Source organism: Colletotrichum graminicola (assembly GCF_000149035.1).
Source record: "Colletotrichum graminicola M1.001 genomic scaffold supercont1.28, whole genome shotgun sequence".
Lineage (NCBI taxonomy): Eukaryota > Fungi > Ascomycota > Sordariomycetes > Glomerellales > Glomerellaceae > Colletotrichum > Colletotrichum graminicola.
In genome coordinates, this window is record NW_007361032.1 from 377,142 (window position 1) to 395,010 (window position 17,869).

General features: G+C 54.8%; 8 protein-coding genes across 8 annotated transcripts; 3 read left to right on the top strand and 5 right to left on the bottom strand.

Annotated features, from left to right (window-relative positions):
- Positions 1–286: 286 nt before the first annotated feature.
- On the bottom strand, positions 287–607 carry GLRG_07094 (uncharacterized protein; the record flags this gene model as incomplete). Its single annotated transcript, XM_008097779.1, has 1 exon — positions 287–607. One exon carries the CDS (start codon positions 605–607, stop codon positions 287–289), a length of 321 nt encoding a protein of 106 aa, XP_008095970.1.
- Positions 608–2,986: 2,379 nt separating this feature from the next.
- Positions 2,987–3,547, bottom strand: GLRG_07095 (LysM domain-containing protein; the record flags this gene model as incomplete). Its single annotated transcript, XM_008097780.1, has 1 exon — positions 2,987–3,547. One exon carries the CDS (start codon positions 3,545–3,547, stop codon positions 2,987–2,989), a length of 561 nt encoding a protein of 186 aa, XP_008095971.1.
- A 1,524-nt stretch (positions 3,548–5,071) lies between these two features.
- On the top strand, positions 5,072–6,707 carry GLRG_07096 (fungal cellulose binding domain-containing protein; the record flags this gene model as incomplete). Its single annotated transcript, XM_008097781.1, has 7 exons — positions 5,072–5,234; positions 5,288–5,593; positions 5,644–5,773; positions 5,826–6,185; positions 6,255–6,289; positions 6,341–6,430; positions 6,505–6,707. 7 exons carry the CDS (start codon positions 5,072–5,074, stop codon positions 6,705–6,707), a joined length of 1,287 nt encoding a protein of 428 aa, XP_008095972.1.
- Positions 6,708–7,100: 393 nt separating this feature from the next.
- GLRG_07097 (uncharacterized protein) lies at positions 7,101–7,755 on the top strand (the record flags this gene model as incomplete). Its single annotated transcript, XM_008097782.1, has 2 exons — positions 7,101–7,272; positions 7,340–7,755. 2 exons carry the CDS (start codon positions 7,101–7,103, stop codon positions 7,753–7,755), a joined length of 588 nt encoding a protein of 195 aa, XP_008095973.1.
- A 189-nt stretch (positions 7,756–7,944) lies between these two features.
- On the bottom strand, positions 7,945–9,024 carry GLRG_07098 (short chain dehydrogenase; the record flags this gene model as incomplete). The annotated part of the gene is made up of 3 exons (XM_008097783.1): positions 7,945–8,242; positions 8,339–8,720; positions 8,817–9,024. The coding sequence occupies 3 exons, from the start codon at positions 9,022–9,024 to the stop codon at positions 7,945–7,947; spliced, it is 888 nt and encodes a 295-aa protein (XP_008095974.1).
- A 1,838-nt stretch (positions 9,025–10,862) lies between these two features.
- On the bottom strand, positions 10,863–12,930 carry GLRG_07099 (uncharacterized protein; the record flags this gene model as incomplete). Its single annotated transcript, XM_008097784.1, has 5 exons — positions 10,863–11,637; positions 11,693–11,811; positions 11,870–12,162; positions 12,218–12,755; positions 12,844–12,930. The coding sequence occupies 5 exons, from the start codon at positions 12,928–12,930 to the stop codon at positions 10,863–10,865; spliced, it is 1,812 nt and encodes a 603-aa protein (XP_008095975.1).
- A 558-nt stretch (positions 12,931–13,488) lies between these two features.
- On the top strand, positions 13,489–14,100 carry GLRG_07100 (glutathione-dependent formaldehyde-activating enzyme; the record flags this gene model as incomplete). The annotated part of the gene is made up of 3 exons (XM_008097785.1): positions 13,489–13,568; positions 13,619–13,748; positions 13,786–14,100. The coding sequence occupies 3 exons, from the start codon at positions 13,489–13,491 to the stop codon at positions 14,098–14,100; spliced, it is 525 nt and encodes a 174-aa protein (XP_008095976.1).
- Positions 14,101–15,428: 1,328 nt separating this feature from the next.
- On the bottom strand, positions 15,429–17,235 carry GLRG_07101 (major facilitator superfamily transporter; the record flags this gene model as incomplete). The annotated part of the gene is made up of 6 exons (XM_008097786.1): positions 15,429–15,688; positions 15,750–15,919; positions 15,982–16,190; positions 16,250–16,425; positions 16,506–16,690; positions 16,760–17,235. 6 exons carry the CDS (start codon positions 17,233–17,235, stop codon positions 15,429–15,431), a joined length of 1,476 nt encoding a protein of 491 aa, XP_008095977.1.
- Between the last annotated feature and the right edge of the window lie 634 nt (positions 17,236–17,869).

Below are 17,869 nucleotides of genomic sequence, written 5' to 3' on the forward strand. Positions count from 1 at the left end.
TTCCCCTACGCCGGCAGACGCTGTTGGACTCGTAGCTCGTGCTGCGAGCCCATTGAGCTGCAAAGACATACGAGAGGAGAAGACACTGCCAGGGAAAGGTGAGGGACATGGTGCAAGTTTAACTGCTTTGTTTATTTGGTTGTTTGCATGCCTGCTGCTGTTTCTTCTACGAGATATCGAATGCATCCCCCACTGTATCTCTAGAGCCAGACGTGGTATCGTGCCTCAGCCACCCTCACCTCCCGTGTGCATGTCGACAGTTCCATTCCATGCCTCGATCAAGGGCTTACTTGGGGACGTTGAATCGGTCGATGCCGTTCTTGATACGCTTGTCGAGGCCCTTGGCAATGCGCTCAAGGGGCAGCCGGTTGTCGATACGACGAACCATGTTAGACACGGGAGGCTCGACACGCTTGATGCCCCTCTCGGCGGCTGGTGTGAAGTAGGAGAGATTCCGCTCCCAGCGAGGGGCCCATTTTGTTGTCTGAGAGGCGAGACGCTGCTCGGCACCGGGAAGCATGAGGTAGATGGGAAGGAAGGCGCCGACCGTGGCAACGCCGTAGCAAAGGGTCTCGGTGGACTTGGCGGCTGGGATACGAGGGGCCATTTTGAATGTTCTAAAGGGGAACAGCATGTTAATCTCACTATATGAACGCGTACGAGGCTGGAGATATTGCTTGTTTGGATGGATGGTGACCGCCTGGGATTGATGGTTGGTTGGACAAGGAAGAATAGATCAGTTCATACCTTTGGTCGTGGAGTACTAGTGGTATGAGTGAAATGGTCGTTCGGAGTAGTCTATCGACGTATGGGACCCGGGGTTGTTAATTTGGAGTGTTCGAGTCTGGCTTCAAGTGCGTAGCTCTTGCTGATGAAGTAGGTCGTAGAACGGACTTGATGGGAGATGGGATGATGTGATGAAGATTGAGAAGAATGGTTACACGAACCCAAAAGGTCGCGGATGAGGAGGCAGACGGCCTCTTCTTAAAGGGACCTCTCTGGCTCAGGGGCAGTGCCTCGACGTTGTTGTTGTTGACCTGAGCGTGCGGGGTAAGACAGACCATCACGCGGACGGGCGTCCAATACGCCGCATCCCATATCCAGGAGGGCGATTCGGCTGGAAAGGGATTGGAGACGAGAGAGGGGAGGGGGAGGAGGGGAATGTAGTGTACCCACGGCACGGGGGGCCGAGGGAGGCCAAACCAAGAGGAGTCACACAAAACACACGCAACTCGCACGCTAAAGCGATGGTGAATCTTGGGAGAGGGGGGTGAGCAAGAACAAGAGACATAAGAGGCGGAGGGAGACCAAGCGCCCGGTGCAACGCTACGACGTGGAAGGGTGGGCAGATGTGTGACGCAAGAATGGGCAGTTCTAGCATCGATCAAGGGGCTCAACGTAAAGACGCTGGAGCAATGACGAATCCTGTGAGAACATATGCCACATGTGAAGCAGAGAAACAAATATGGACTTATCTATCTGGCCACCTAGGAGCAAAAGCAAGCAGACAAGACAGAGAAAGATGAGGGTATCCTGGAACCTGAACTGGCTGTTCCGTGTTATATCAAAGGTTACAACACACACGCAGACAGAGTACCTATGCTGAGAGTGAAGGGGGAGGGGACATGAAGCCACCCCGCGCCAGCCATCAGGGCTATGCCATGCTTATGCCTCTCGTTCAAGTCGAGGGACGGTGTTTGCATAAACGGCACACAGGACAGAAGCTAGCATGTGGCCACTTGGTGGCGATGCGAGTCGAAACCACATGGTACTTACTTGTACGTGTCGGTGTGTCGAGGTGAGCAGGGACGACGGTCGCTGAGAGGGGAGGGAGGGGACTAACTTGCAGCGGCGTGTGTGGGGCGGGGTTCGCGGGGGACCCGCACACTGAAACCCACTTCCCCAGACGCTGTGATTCCGGGGAAAACCAACGCTAGAGCTCGCTCGCCCACGCCCGCGTCCGCACGCACAGGTAGGTAGGTAGGTACACTACCTAGGTACCTGGGTACTGCCCCTCAAGGGGGCACGATACCTACCCGCACCCCCGCCTCCCGCCCCGGCACCAGCACATCGCCAAGGGCACAGGACCACCACTCCCAGCGACTGTCATGTTTGTACATGTCCGACCTGTCTGCGCTGCTAATCAACGTCTTGATGACTTTGCAACAACAATGCCTAGCAAGGCAGAGTCGTGCTGCCTTGTAAACCTAGATTCGTTGACTACAGTATAGTATCCGTAGTCAGCCAGGGCACGCGACTGTCACATCTTCACTCTCACCACCGCCGCTCAGCATCGAGCGACCCTAATTAATCCAAAGGGGCGCGGCTGGAAAATGTCTGTCCTTTGTGGGGGGTGCGGTACACGGTGCAAGGTACCCGGTGGTGGGTCCGGGTATGATCCGGTACATCCGATCATGTAGCATACCCAAGTATCCGTACCGAAGCCCTCTTTGCCGAATAGGGTCAAGCGGCGTGGCAGCCCCAGAGTCTGCCGAAAAGCTCCGTTGACCATGTCCATCAAGTGCATCATGGTGCCAGTAGTTGCTCTTCAAGGCTCTCGCATGGAGGATGTACCTATCTCCCTAGGGAGGTAGGTAGGTAGGCAATGAAGACAAGATGTGACGCCTTGCCACGCCCTGCAATCCAACATTCCTCACACTCGATATGTCGCTTGTGTCATTGGGGCCTGGCAATATCGACTCGGTCTCTCCCTCTTATCATGGTTAACAGGTTAACAATGCATCTTCGCAGCCGAATAACTCGCAGGGTTATTAATCAGCGGCACTTCGGTCGCCCTTCGCTAGTCTGAAGGGTATCAGCTTCCAGATGTTCGAGCCTGGCCGTTCTAAACCTGCTACCCGCACACATAAACAAACCCACAAGGCAACATGCAATACGAAACGAACTTGCACTATTTCTTCAGGGTATCACAGCAAAAACAGCAAGCACTCGGTATTGCGCCATATACACCCCCATATTTACATCCTTATGCCGCTTCCCTAGCGGTGGGTACACATATGAAGCTCCCGACCTGCAATCTGTCACAGTCCAGTCCCTCATTCGCCTTGACTAGCTCCTCAACGCTGATCTTCTGCCCCGTCGCGATGGCCCAGCACGTGTTTCCGTGCTCTATTTTGTACGGTACAGCCTGCTGTCCGCACTCGGGCGCAACTTCGGTTTCGCTGGGCGTGCGGTACAGCCACCATGTCAACACGAGCAGGAACAGCCCGATGATGACAAAGAAGTTGAGCAGCGGCCTCATCTCTTGCCTCCACGACTTCTTCTCGGCCCATAGTTGTTGCTGTCGGCTGCCAACGCCGCTCTCGGAGCCCGGGATGAAGGGGTCATATTCGGCATCCTCGGCCGGCCCGGACGTCGCGCCGGATACCTGCGTCAGCTGCCCGTATTGCTGGCCTGGAGCGCCCTCCCAGTAGCTCCCGTCGGTATCTTGGTACGTGTATACCTGTGTGTCGGCGTCGTAGCCCACGCGGCGCATGCCGTGCGGGAGTCGTTCCTCGTCCGTGTCGAGATGGGAGAAGCGAGACATGTCGATGGTTGGGACGTTTGAAACCTGCGTAGGGTTGGTCGAGAAGGATGTGTTCGAAGAATGAATAGACAGCCAACCAGGAGGGAGCCTCAGGGGATGTCAAACACGTCTTCGCGTGGGTGGACAATACTTGAGAAAGAGTTGAGCGCCAAAAAAAAAATTGATGATAACAAACACCAGATGGATGGCGATGGTCCGATGGATAATTAGCAGACCAAGCCCCTGAGGCTGTGCAATGTAAGTTGCGTCATTGTCTGTCGGCTTATGTCATCACGGCCCCACCCCGACGACCTACTTGAACTGTGTAGGTATAACTGAGGTGCTCTATCCATATACAGTACCTGAAGGCCTGGTCAAGGCTGGCCAGAGTTGTCAACATTCGGCATTCTCGACAGCCCAGAAACCTTCAGAATCTCACTATGGCTTCCGGTCTTGCTTGTATCCACTTTTGGTAATGTAGACGATGTATGTCGCAGGGCGCGAACTACCGAGGCATGTCTTACTTCTAGAAACAATGCAAATGTCTTTCGTTCCTAGTTTCGCTTTCTCCGTCTTCCAGCTTCCCCTCAGCTCTACTATGGTCTCCTTCGATCGCGGCATGATCACAATTCTAGAGAAAAGAGAAGAAAAAAAGAGAAGGGCAAACATGCTGACTGGATCTAGTAATTGTCCCACTTCTATTAATGACTTGGGTTTTTAAATGATCTCGAAATTAAAAGATACGCAATGGTTCGTCTGAGCTCATGAAAGCCGCAGGGAATACCTAGGTAGCCTACTTGCCTACCTATTGCGGTTGTTATCCGTTGGCGGGGTTGGTGGTAATCGTGTCCGAATGCGGTATGCGGCGAGCCATATTCCGTCGACCCAGCCCCTATACCTCGATGCGGAAATTACATCGTAAAAACCAGCCTGGTTTATAGGCCATTTGGCCGGGAAGTACCCTGTCACTAACCTCATTTTCGTTGTTTACTGCCTGTCTTGGTCGCCAAACATTGATGTGGCGGCTGCTGGTAGAGGCTTCATTCAGTCAATGGCTTGTACAACACAACAATACAACCGCGAAATGGTGTGTCAGCGGGCTTTGGGACCGTAGATCGCGGCTGCTTCTGCTTCTGATCCCCGGAAATCCCATCGGGAACGAACCAGATCCCACAGACGAGATGCAATACCACACAGAAACTACGCTGCCCCATCCCACAGGACCACCTGGGCATCCATCCATCACTAGATCTTAACTTCTTACCTGTTCCATGCTCGTGGTCCTGCTGCCTCCGCATGCCCCTTCCCGGATACCACCCTTTCGACGGTATAGCGACCCCCAGCTAGCCGATCCAAGCATCAGACTGTCAGCCAGGCCATGGAAAAGCGCGACGCCGTGAGGTGCCATTGATGGAATCTGAGCAAGGCTTTCCCGTCCAAGACGACATGAGGAGCGGAGTCTGGTCGGAGTACAAAACAGCCACCATCCCACCTGTACCATGATGTTGAGATTCATCCTCTCCACACAAGATCGCACAACCCGAGATGAAAGTCACGGCTTCTAGTATTCTTGCCTTTGCGGCCGCGGCGTCTGCACAGGCGCCATTATGGGGACAATGCGGTGGCCAAGGGTGGAGTGGACCTACGACCTGCGTGGCTGGCTCAGTTTGCACTTACCTCAATGCTTGGCACTCACAGTGCCTTCCCGGTATGTCCACCATCAACACCTCATGAGATGTTCCTTATACTCAGAGAACGCAGGTGCCGCCGTGACAACGGCTGTGTCAAGCTCCCTTACGACCTCCACCCGCTCCACGTCAACCACATCCTCTCGGACCTTTTCGCCAGCACTTCCCCCTAGCACCGGCTTTCCCTCGGTCAGCGGCACCAAGTTTACCATTGACGGCGTAACGAAGTACTACCCCGGCACCAACTGCTACTGGTGTAGCTTCCTGACCAACGCCTCTGATGTCGACCTTGTTCTCGGTCACGTCAAGACATCGGGTCTTAAGATTCTCCGCATTTGGGGCTTCAACGATGTCAATACCGTCCCGCAGTATGACAATTGTAAGTCTGGGGACTTTCCGCACCGATGACATTGATCCAACGATTTCCAGGGTTTCAGCACCTGACGGCCTCGGGCTCGACCATCAACACAGGCGCCAACGGTCTTGGCCGCCTGGACACCGTTGTAGCATCAGCCGAGAACAACGGCATCAAGCTCATCATCAACTTTGTCAATAACTGGTAATTCTCAGTCGAACGCTTCTCGGACGAAACCATGTCTAACCATGTTCAGGGACGACTACGGCGGGATCAAGGCATACACCAACGCTTTCGGTGGTGATCACAATGGATGGTACACCAGCACGGCGGCTCAAACGCAGTACCGCAAGTACATCAGCGCTGTTGTCGGCCGGTACAAGAACTCCAACGCCATCTTTGCATGGGAGCTGGCCAACGAGCCCCGCTGCCAGGGCTGCGATACCTCTGTCATCTACAATTGGGCCAAATCAACATCGGAATACGTCAAGTCTTTGGACCCCAACCACCTGGTAACGCTCGGCGACGAGGGCATGGGGCTCCCGGGCGACACAACGTATCCCTATCAGTACGGAGAAGGCACTGATTGGCCGGAGCTGCTTAACATTTCAACCTTGTGAGACCCCGACTCTTGATCCAGCAGACAAGGCTTTGTGACACTGACCTGCGTTGCGTCTTCCTCCAGGGACTTTGGAACCTTTCACTTCTACCCCAGTTCATGTAGGTCTCCCCACCGCAAGCCAGGAGAACAGTAACTGATGCACAGATAAGGGGGGGTTGGATATGATACCGGCAACAAGTGGGTGACGGACCATGCCAAGGCATGCGTTGCTGCGAACAAGCCCTGCTTCTTTGAAGAATGTGAGTTCTCACCTGTCATCCTCGTCAACAGACACCATGCGAGATAACGGAGCTGATTGGATATGGCAATATAGACGGCACGCCTAGCAATCACTGCGAGCTGGAGAGACCATGGCAACTTACCTCGGTGGCAACCCCCGGTATGGCTGGCGATGCCTTTTGGCAATTGGGTGACACCATCAGCACCGGGCAGACGCACAACGACGGCTATACGATTTACTACGGCACTGATGAGTGGACGTGCTTGGTGACCGACCACATCGAAGCCATCGGCTAGGCGGCGTTGTTCGAGTGATATTGTATAGGAGGTTTGTTGGCGAATAAGTGTATCAAAGTAGAATATATATCATTAAAGACTCCAAAGAAAGAAGGATTCCCTACGAGAAGGTCGACATTTGACCGGCCAATCAGGGGGGGTTCGCCCAGTGAATGTACAAGTATTTCGCACTGTGGGTGGTACGTACCTTAGGTACCCTACATATCTAATTAAAGGTACCTATCCTACCTAAGAATCATGGATGCGTCATCCCGAAAAAACAATGCAGTCTTATCGATAAGGGGGTAACCTCTCGAGCTCCCCAGTCGTAGCCCATCTTTCTCGTCGCGGTCTACAACCCCCAGTTTCTCATTTACGCCAATCCCACAACGCGATTGACCATAAATCAACATCATGGGGTCCTCCTCGTCAAAGGCTGCGCAAGGCGCCGCGCGCAAGTTTCCAACCCGCGCGCCCGGCGCCGTGCCGCCCATCTCCGCTGCTGGGAGAGCTGCTCCGGCTCCCTCCCCGTCACAGCCCGCGCAGGCCCGGCCGCAGGCAAAGGCGGCAACGCTCAAGACAGGTGGTCAGTCGATTCGATTCCCGGCGATAATTCTTCATGTGCAGTTCTCTAACCGTCAGCCGCCGCCCAGACATCGCCGCCGACTCGGTCAACCCAGACAGCGTCACGGCCGAATTCTCCTCTCGTCTCCGACAGATGGGCATCGTTCAGCCAAACCCGACCTTCTCCCCCACTTCTACCGCCGGCCCAAGCCCTCATGCCGACTTGATCCAGAACCCCGGCCCCCTGTTCCCCTCATCATCACGGAACGCGACGCTGGGCACGCTGGAAGCGAGGAGTCGGTTCCAGAAGCAGGCCGATGACGAGTTCGACGGCTTGGGCCGGAGTAGCAGCGAGGGAAGAGAGTTCCTGGACCTCAAGACAATCGTGCAGATGCACTTGATGCGAGACAAGGGCCATTCACATGCAGAGATCGAGAAGAGGCTAAACCTGAAGAAGGGTGTCGTGGCCAGGCTGGGACGACCAGGCATCACATCGCCAGCCTAGGTTTTCAGCGCTGGACACGAATGCCCTCGATTTTTGGACATGTAAAAAATGTAAAAGAATAAAAGTAGTGTATTATAGGTGTACTGCTCTACCAAAGCGCAACCCGTCCAGACCCCGTAAAGTCTGTGTGCATAATGACCAAATCAAGCAACGCTGACGCTCCCTCTTTTTTTTTTTTTTCCCCACCGTTCACCACGCGCAGTGCCCGCCGTCGATGCGCAAGTCGCTACCCGTCATGAAGCTGCTGGCATCGCTCAGCAGGAACACGGCGGCGCCGCGGTACTCTTCGGGCAGACTGAGCCTTCCGAGCATGTTGTGCTTAGGCCACTCGACCTTGCGCTCCGGGTACGTCTCGAAGAGCGCCTCGACCATGGCAGTGACGATGTAGCCGGGCGAGATGGTGTTGACGCGGATGCCATGGGCGCCCCATTCGGCCGCCAGGTTGCGGGCGAGTTGCAGGACTGCCGCCTTGGAAGCGTTGTATGCGCTGCAACGATATGTAATTAGCCTTTTTTCTCTCTCTTTACTTTTTTTCTCATCCCCCCCTTTTTGGCTAGATGAGCTGGGAAAGTCAGGTACTTACGGGCAAATCAGTCCCCTATTGGCAACCGTGCCACTCATGCTGGCAATCAAGACGATGCTGCCGGTGGTGTTGAGCCTCACCATCTGCCGCGCGACGGCCTGCGCCGTCATGAAGGCGCCGGTGACATTGACGCCCATCATCTTGTCGACATCCTCGGCCTTGTACTCGAGTGCGGGCGTCTCTTGCTGAATGCCGGCGGCGGCGATGAGGCCGTCCAGACGGCCATGCTTGTTGGCGATTCCCTCGACGATCTCGTTGAGGGCCGGAACGTCACGTACGTCGACTTGGTGGTATGTCAACGAAGTCGCGAGCTCGGCGCTGGCGCGGAGGGCAATCTTCTCAAAGTCCGGGTCAGGGTGAGGGAGACGGTCGATGGCATGAACTAGTGCGTTTCTGTGTCAGCTTCATTCTTGGGGGAGCGATTCGGGATGATATGGCTTCAGATAGCTCATGCTGGAGAGGAGGGTTTGGCTAGTACCTATGGCGCCGGCTTCCAAGAGAGCTTCGGCTTGTGTGAGACCGAGCCCTCGCGCACCGCCGGAAACGACGATGACCTTGCCCTGAAGGCTGAACTCTGGGAGACCACGGGGGAGGGCCGGCGTTGTCATGTGAGGTGCGAGAGGCTTGGGGTTTGCGTGGAAGGCTTTTGGCTGGTGTGGGACAACGGGAGCCACGGGGGCGGTCATGGGCTGCACTGCGAGTCTGGATAGTTTCCATTGGGTCAATTGAGGTCCTAGATGGAGTGGCCGGAGGCGGGTCAAGTACCGTGACATTTCTACGGTTTCAAAGAAATCCGGATGGGCGTGCTAGAGATGGAGAGAGAGAGAGAGAGAAAGTGCGAGAACGGAGAGTGGCAGGAAAGGATATTCTCAAAGTCCAAGATATGTGTGGCTTCGATGGTGACAGGTCGATGACGAAGGTGGTTTGATCCCCAGTGATCCAAGGTATGGATAGGGCGGAGTGGTATCGGTCCAAAGGCGTCTGTGGCCGGGAGGCGGATGTTGTATGAGAGAGCCGGGTTGTTACTGAGATGAGTGAAGAGGAGTGAGGAATAATGAAGGGTTTGTCGGGAGCAGAGAGCATCGTGAACTGATTCTTATATCTCATCGACTCGAGCTCTGTCGGGTAGAGCTTCCCCGCACCCGCAATTCCGCCTCCCATCGCTTCCACCCCCCCTTCATCCCCTCTTCTTACTCTTCCTCGTCCCATGCCATATGCCAATTGCAGCACCGGCACCCCGAGCTTTACGGCAGTGCCTGCCACGCATCCGCAGCATCATTTGCTAGCGCCGTGGTGACAAGGGGGTGGTTGATGATTGGGCTGATCACCTGGTATGGTGCCGCGTCAAGGGCCCGGTTCAGTCTGTCTCGATTTGGTAGTTTGGGCGCCGATGTATCACTGCCGGTTCCCGGATGTGGACTGGTGACGAGATGTCGGGCTCGTTCGTGTCCGGCTGGTGTGCGGCAAAGGTCCTCCAACCCTCGCCTCATGTTTTCTTAGAAAACCACATTAGTGTCCATAGGAGCTTTTTCCGATGCAACAACACACACGCAACGTGCGACATGCGGCCGCGGCGGTGTCCCGGGGTTTTGCGTGTGGCTCCGCGCACTAAATCGGGAAGCTAGAACATTCAAGAACATGGCAGGTCACGCGGGATGCAGGATCTGAGATGCCCCATGCTTCGCGTGTCTCCCGTTCTTCCAAAGGCTCCGGGAGAGCGGTCGGTCAGTGGCCCACCGACGGGTGTTTAGCCTGATGGTCGCGCGGCGGAAACATGACCGGTGCCCGTGGTGCGGAAAATCGGTTGGTTTACCGAAGGTTATGGAGTCTTTCGACACGGAAACGTGATTCGTTGGGCATCGTGTCTGAAAGGGGTGTGGCTAGACCATGGGTCAACTCGCAGGCCATGCGATGTAAGGACCCGTTTATTACTCTATACTACCACTATCCCAGACTAATCTCACCGTTGGGTCGGATGCATTAGGTATTGGCACAAGCGGAGGGTTCGGTCCAAGAGCTGCAGTAAGACTGCACCAGGTATGTATGTAGGTGTTAATCGCAACCTTTGCTGCTGCGTCTACCTAGGTATGTATGTCCGAGGGTCCAGAACCTAAACTTCCGCCCCCTCAGAGTCCAGACCAACAGGGCCAACAACAAACTAGGTGGGGAAAGCATGATCCCTCTTCCCCGGGGGGCCGGGACCGGGGCAAAGGTGAGAAGGGGAGAGAGAGAATGCGGAGTACGGATACCTACCTACATACCTAGGCAGTATAAAGTGCAGAGTTACTTTACGCATGCAACCACGGTCCACCGGCATTCCCATTTGGGCAATCCGAGATGTTCATCACTTGCTTCTCCACGTCGACGAAGCTTCAGCCAACCACCCCGAGGGAATAGTAGTGGATACGCGGAGAAAAGAATCAGGCACAAGTCCAGTCGTAGAGTGATGCAGCCGTGACGCCGCAGCCTCTTTTCTCCGACTTTCCTGTGGCGTGGCTCCCTTTGAGGCACACGACGCGCAAGCCTACGAGTGTCTGATGTTGTCGTGCTCCTTGTGACTCGACCGAGCCTCCCGGCCAAGACCAGAAGACCACTTGTCTTCCAGTCTCTGCACCCCTGCGTCGCCCTCCTTGGCGATCCACTGTTGAACGCCCCAGAAGGCCTTGAGATATGATATGCCGAGCACGAAGTCCTCGAACCCGATCGACAGCCCCGTGACGGCCATCTTCCTCCTGACGAACCTCCCCTTGGCGTCCGGTGCCGCGTTCGGGGCCGCCACCAGCATGATCCAGAGAAAAACCCCTGGGATCCGCTTCCATGTTGTCATGCTTACGCTCGTGAGTGCCTGGTACGCAGCCTCGAGCGTTTCGTCGTCATCAAACCGCGATATCTGACGCATCGACTTGATGGACCAGCTGTAGATCAGAGCAGCAATCCGGATGGTCTCGAGAATCCATTCCTCTTCTGACGAGATAGCGAGGCGTTCGACCTTGCTCTTATCCCGCAGTCTACTATGTAGCCAGGATGCGGTGGTGCGAATCTTCGATTTGCAGCTCGCCGAGGCCGATGCTGAAGTGACGGAAACCGTGAGGAACCGTACATCGTCCAGAATCTTGGCAGCCGCTGCGCACAACCCCAGTCTCTCGGCGATGCTCTCAAACCGAGATGAGGACGCCAGCAGTGGGCTGTCGTAGCAGTCGGGCCACGTCGTCGGGACCGGAACTTCCTCGTCTCGGACCGGATCGCCCTCCAGCCAGTAGAGATCCGTCTCAAAGGCGCACGCAATCTCATAGTCGGTTCTGGTAAGCTTATGGTAAGTCGACTGTCATCTCGGAGCGTCGATCCCGCGCTTACAGAATCATGATGGACTCGCCCACAATGTCGCCCGGACCACGCATGCCTTTTCGGAGCTCGATCATGCGCTTAATGCCTCTCATGTGGGCAAACATACTGTCGTCGGCGCCCCAGAACCACTGGAAAGGGCGTCAATGCGATGTTTAACGACGAACCAGCCATAGGCTGGTAGCTTACCTCCATAACTACGAGATTTACGACGGACCGGACCAACTCGACCGCGATGGCGTCGAACGGGCGCTCCATGTAATCCGCTATGATAGACAACACCCGGGCTTTGAGAGCGAGGGACTCTGGGTTCCTGGAGATTTCCGTTCCCTGCTCAAGCGACTGAGTCGTCGACGACATCAGAATGCCGATGTTGGGGAACAGAGGGGACTGCAGCATCCACGGTAAAACTTCTGTGAGGAAGACAGGCGGCTGGCTCTGCCCATCAATGGACACCAAGTTGGGTGCGACGACCTCGATATCTACGTTGGAGAGTCAGACTGAGTTGCTTCTCAGAGCGACCAACGCCTTGCTTACAAAAGTGAAGAAGCTCTGCTGTTCTGGGGCTTTCGGGAAGCGGCATCCCATGGAGAGTTGTCACCTCCGTGAGTATGCCACCAATGGTAGCGGGACTGCTGTGATAAAATGCCATCGGGTCGCCATTCCCATCGAGGAAGAGATTGGCATGGGCCTTCGCCTTTGCCTTCGCTTTCGCCTTCGCCAAGGCCTCACCTTCATCTTCAAGGTGACTGGAGCAGTGCGTTCTTGGTCCTCCGAGGCCATTGACGCCAGCATCTTGCAATCTGGGCCTTGATCTCTGGTGATTTCGCGCAGCCAGAGTTCCTGGTAGGGTTGGGGACGTGAACGGTAGTAAAGCTGTCGAATAACGGTCAAGGAAGGCAATCTCTGGCTGCTTTCCCGATCCTGTCGACAGCGAGGACAAGTCAAAAGTCAGAACCCGGTCCTCGTACACTGGCCTGGGGTTATAAGATGCGGCCTGAATGATGATACACTCCACAGGCGGGAAGCGTCTCGAGCAGTTTACGCATGGCGCGTCTAACTGCCGGATAATGCACTGCGGCCTCCTTAGCCCGTATCCACCAGTGACCGGGTGATCTATATCGATGCGGTTATCGGGGGGGGGGGCTTTCTTCGTTGCTTACCTTCTGCTTCCGTCTCTGGCACTCGGTGCACGACTTTTGGACTCTCATCCGCCGCTTCGGCGGGGGCTTCGACGACTCAGCCGCCATGATGTTTGGGAATGCTCCTCGGCACAAGGTGGAAATCAAATGTTATTATATTGCTGGCTTTCTCGAGACCGATCTGAAAGATCAGGCTGTCTAGATCCGTCCTATGACCACTGACATGCCTGTGATTCAGCCACGGCTGAGACATGGCATGCGCCAACTCAATTATGGAATAGTGCGGCGTAACGGAAGAGTGAAGTTGATCCTGATCATCTACCTATCTACCGACTTTGCGTGCGCGATTGGGTTATCCCTTTGAGCTTGGGCTATCATGCTTCGGATTTATGCATCCATCATTTTTGCCCTCCAATCTCGCTCACTGCTGCGTCAGTCCTATGAGTATTGGTTGATCGGCACCCGATCACTACATTTGGGGTCGACCCGGCTTAATGCTTACCCGCGTCGACAAAGCAAAGATGGATGTCGTTCAGCGTTGTTTCGAGAAGTTTCGAGAAAGGTTTCGAGAATGTACACCCAGGCTACACAGTCGGCTGTTTCGTTCAACATCTTGAACTCATCTCGTTGACCTATCCAATTGTCTCGGGGACTTCGTTCCTATAAATGTTGTACCCCCGCATCGTGACGTCCAACGCCTTATCTTCCATCATCATTACCACCAGCAGCAGCAGCAGCATCAATGAGTGCTTCAAACAACGTCGATATCCCGGACCCGACACCTCCTCTAATCTAGGGAAGCTGCCTTTGCGGCGCAGAAGTACACCATTGAAGGGGGGTATGGCTTCACGGTATTATGTCACTGCAACAGCTGCCGCAAGTTCACCGGTTCGTCATTTGGGGCCAACAGCCTAGTCGATAGAAAGGTATGTCCCTTTGAATCACTGGAACCAAACTCTGCAGACCATGGCTCATGCTAACCTCTCCGTCGGTCAGAACCTAACTGTGCAAGATCCCGGCTCCCACGTCTCGGTGTACAAGTCCGAGACCGCCGATTCTGGCGGGACACTGGCCCGCTCATTTTGCAGATTATGCGGCTCCTCACTCTTCGTTGCTACCCATGAGACTTCGGACAAGGTGGCTGTTACTTCAGGGACCATGAATGACGTCCAAGGCGTCGAGGGCGACAACGTGTGGACACCGAAGCTGGAGTTCTTCTGTAAAAGAAAAGCAACGTGGTTGGCAACCGAAGGCACGGTGCAAAAAGACGCCATGTAATTGTGCCAAGATTCCATGAAAGATCTGAAGAATGCATATGCATGTGCGAGGAGCAAGATGGCAGAGAAGGACAGCAGGGCTACAGCCAAGGCTACGATCAGGCGCTAGATGGTTTCAATGAGTGCCTGCGTCGCAGCTATCTCTCAGGCGTGTTCACTGACGCGGGTCTCGGGCCAAATCGCTACCCGTTCCCACCTTTCCGCATCATTTGGCCTTCATAGGCAGCGGCAGCTTCCCCTTTCATCGAACGAGGAAACACGTCTCCCGGCTGAGGACGGCCTGTCACAAGTCAAGCGTCACCGAATATTCGGCGAGCTGTTGGCCAAGAGCCTATACAATTGAGGAATTACTGAAGCCAGGATGCCTCGAATTCCTGATACATACATAAGTGACAAGCAGCTCTCATAGAGTTGCCATTTTGTACCGCTGCAATACGCACCGATAAGGACGGGATAGTCTTCCTCAGTCCTGTTAACCCAAGCTTCATTCCAACCGAGCCCGACCATCTCCGCATGATTCCGGCAATAGACCCAAGTCCTGCGGTGTACTTTTTATCGACTCCAACTCATGGGGAACATATAGGCTGTATTCGTGCAGCGAAGGTTAACGGAGTTGTGCGTGCGTCTTCGAGTCCCGAGGCCAGCATCGTATGTGTCATCAGAGCAGCAATAGTGTCTCTGAAGCACTTCATATTACGTGCAGTGGGCGGCATGCCGCATCCCTGGGCCTCCCTTCCCCGGACCGAGGACAAGGAAAGGCCTTGTTTACCCCACGCAGAGTTCTGGCTAGGATGTTGCCAGATAAACACTCGCATGGTTTGCTGCCATTGAAACGTCACATCGTTGGTAGATATCTACATGACTAGATCCAAGCGGGGAGTCCCCAGATCCTGGGGCCGAACTACAGGTGGAAGTGACAAGTGTGACGCCATTCTGACCACCGCCTCTTCAGTCTACCCCACGTTTCCCCACGTTCCAGGGGCGGAGTACATAGCATATGTGAAAGTCAAAACCCAGGCGAACGTCCGTTAGGTCATCGGATGATCCCAACTGGTGGCGGAGCCAACAGCGGCGGGGCCTCCACTCACTCATCGGGCAACTCTATAGTGGGAAACAGGCATTTGTGGTCTGATGAGAACTGGATTGACCTGTCAGATTATTGGCTTTCCGTCGACATGAGTGATAACATGCAACCTTCACGACCGGTCGCAGGGAAATGTCAAAGTAGTTTAGATTGCAACCTTTGTTACCAGCTGTGTTCCCTCTTCCTTATAACCAAGAACCCAATCAGATAACACGCTGCAGATGCGCCAAGCATATTTGGATCCACTAGACAGTGTATCGGAAAAAGGTGGCGTTGTCGCCCCTGTGACGCTCAGCGGCCTTCTCCTCGGTTGTGTACTGAGCAGGGTCCTTGTACTCGCGATCCCGGCGAGCATTCTCGCGGCGCAAGTAGATAGTCATGAAGGTGGAAAGACACATGGACATGGTTAACGTCGACAAGAGTGTGCCATGGCCGGGGTAGTAGTGCGGCTTGTCCTTTGCCTGATAAAGGAAACCGGCGATGGCACCACCAAGGTTGCCGAAACCTGCACCGTGTTAGCGGTTGAAGCCCACAAAGCAACAAGGTTGGTTCTGAAGTCGACTTACCGACGTGCATAGCGATACCGACGCCTCGCTTGACGGAGCCTCCAATGTTGTTGCCGTTCCACGCAACTCCCTGGGGGACATTGGGGTAGATACCGGAGGCAGCGAAGAAGCAACCGGCATATTTGACACCGTTGCTCTGGGAAGAGAGTAGCATGATGAAGCCAGCAATGCTGAAGAAACTGGTTAGCCGCGGATGTTCTGTCATTTAGGGGCGCGAGAGGGGATGACATACCCTACCAGGCAGAAGAAGATCATGTAGATACCACGCTGTTGGTGACGATCAGCCAGCCAACCGCCGCCGATGCAGCATACGCAGGCCACGATGTACGGTGGTACGGTCATCAACTGGGCCGTCTCGTTGGCATATCCGAGTCCGCTAACAATGGTTGGGAGGAAGAGGGAGTAGGAGTATAGCGGGGTGTAGATTCCGATGGTGATGAACTACAGTGTCGTCAGTACAACCGCTCGATATGGAAAGTCCTGGAAGGGTCTAGACTCACCATGTGCACCCAAATCTTCCAGTCCCTCAGGGCATCCTTGAAGTAGACCATGCTAAACTCATCGGCAAGAGCAGACCGATCCTGTTCCAGGCGACGAGTGACCTCCTCCTTCTCGGCAACGGTGAGGAACTTTGCAGTGGCAGGGTAGTCATTCATGATGAAGAAGGCGGCGATAGCTGCGTGAAAAGGGAGGACCATGGTTAGTTTTGTGCCATTACCAGAGGCTGATTTGGGTCTGGGCTTCCGCCTAGCTTACCGACAGCGAGAGTGAGGATTCCTTCTAAGATGAAGATCCAAGCCCAACCGGGTCTGCCTCCAACTCCATCCATCTCAACTATTCCTCGAGCAAGAAGGCCTCCAAAAGCACCGGCAGCAGTTGCAGCAGAGAAGAAGATGGCCATGCGAAGACCGCATTCGTGGCGTCGGTACCACATGGTGATGCTGGAGACATGAGGGTCAGATGACGGTGATTGGCGAGAGAGATGGTCCTGGACGAGGAGTACTACTCACTAGTAGGTGATACCCGGGAACAAACCACCCTCGGCGAGGCCGAGAGCCATGCGAGCGGCCAACAAACCCGGGTAGTTGTGAACAACACCCATAAGGGTGCAGCAGACACCCCAAGCGATCATGATGGAAGGGATCCATATCGAAGGCCGGAAGCGCTTCATGGCCAAGTTGGAGGGTATCTCGGCGGCGACATACCAGGGGAAGAACACAGACAGAGCCACGTTGTAATCAAGGCCGCTCATGCCGAGATCCCTCTCGATATGGGCCAGCCGAGCATTACCGATGTTGGTGCGGTCCAAGAAGGACAGCAAATACAACAAGGCAAGGAATGGAATCAGAGTCCAATCAATCTTTCGAATAAGTCTCTTGGTGGCGGCCTGGTCAAAGCCGCTTCTATCATGGTCGCTCGCGTATTCGACCTCAATAGAAGGGTCGGGAGCTACGCCGGCCTTGACATCTTTCTCGGAGGTGGACATGTTGGGCTACGAGTGGTTTGCGGACGGCTCCAGGTGATTTCCGGAGAGAGAGGATGCGTTTCGAAACACCGAATGTCGGCCGGATAATAAGCAAAACCTCCCACAAGTGGTGTTTATGGTTCGAGAAGGGCGGTGGGCTGTGGAGTGGCTATGGGCACCCAAAAACAGCTGATACCAAGGGGGAAATAGCCTTCGATGACTGTCTCGGAAAACAGTAATCGGTCGGAGTCCAATGAAGACAAACCAAAGCTGGAGGGACGAAAACGAAGCTGGACGACGTTATGGCGAACAATCCGTGTCAGTGCCTCGACGGAACGTGTTGTACGTGGTGTCGGGTATTGCTGTACCGAGTTGGATCGAGACGGAGGCTCAAGACGTGTTTTTATCTTGGCGTATCACACGGAGTCAGCGAAACCCGAATAGGCCAAAGAGAGGGAGATCGAGAAAGGGGAAGAGGAAGTAGGTGAAACCATGGAAGCGGTGCAAGTCCGCAGGGAAGAAGAAGCTGCCCTCTTTAAATGATTAACCAGCAATATGACATGGGCAAAAGACGGTTGAATAAACACGAGAGAGTCAACCCTCCAATCCCCCCCCCCCCTCCAACCACCCCAGTGTCTTAGTCTCTTGGCAACCG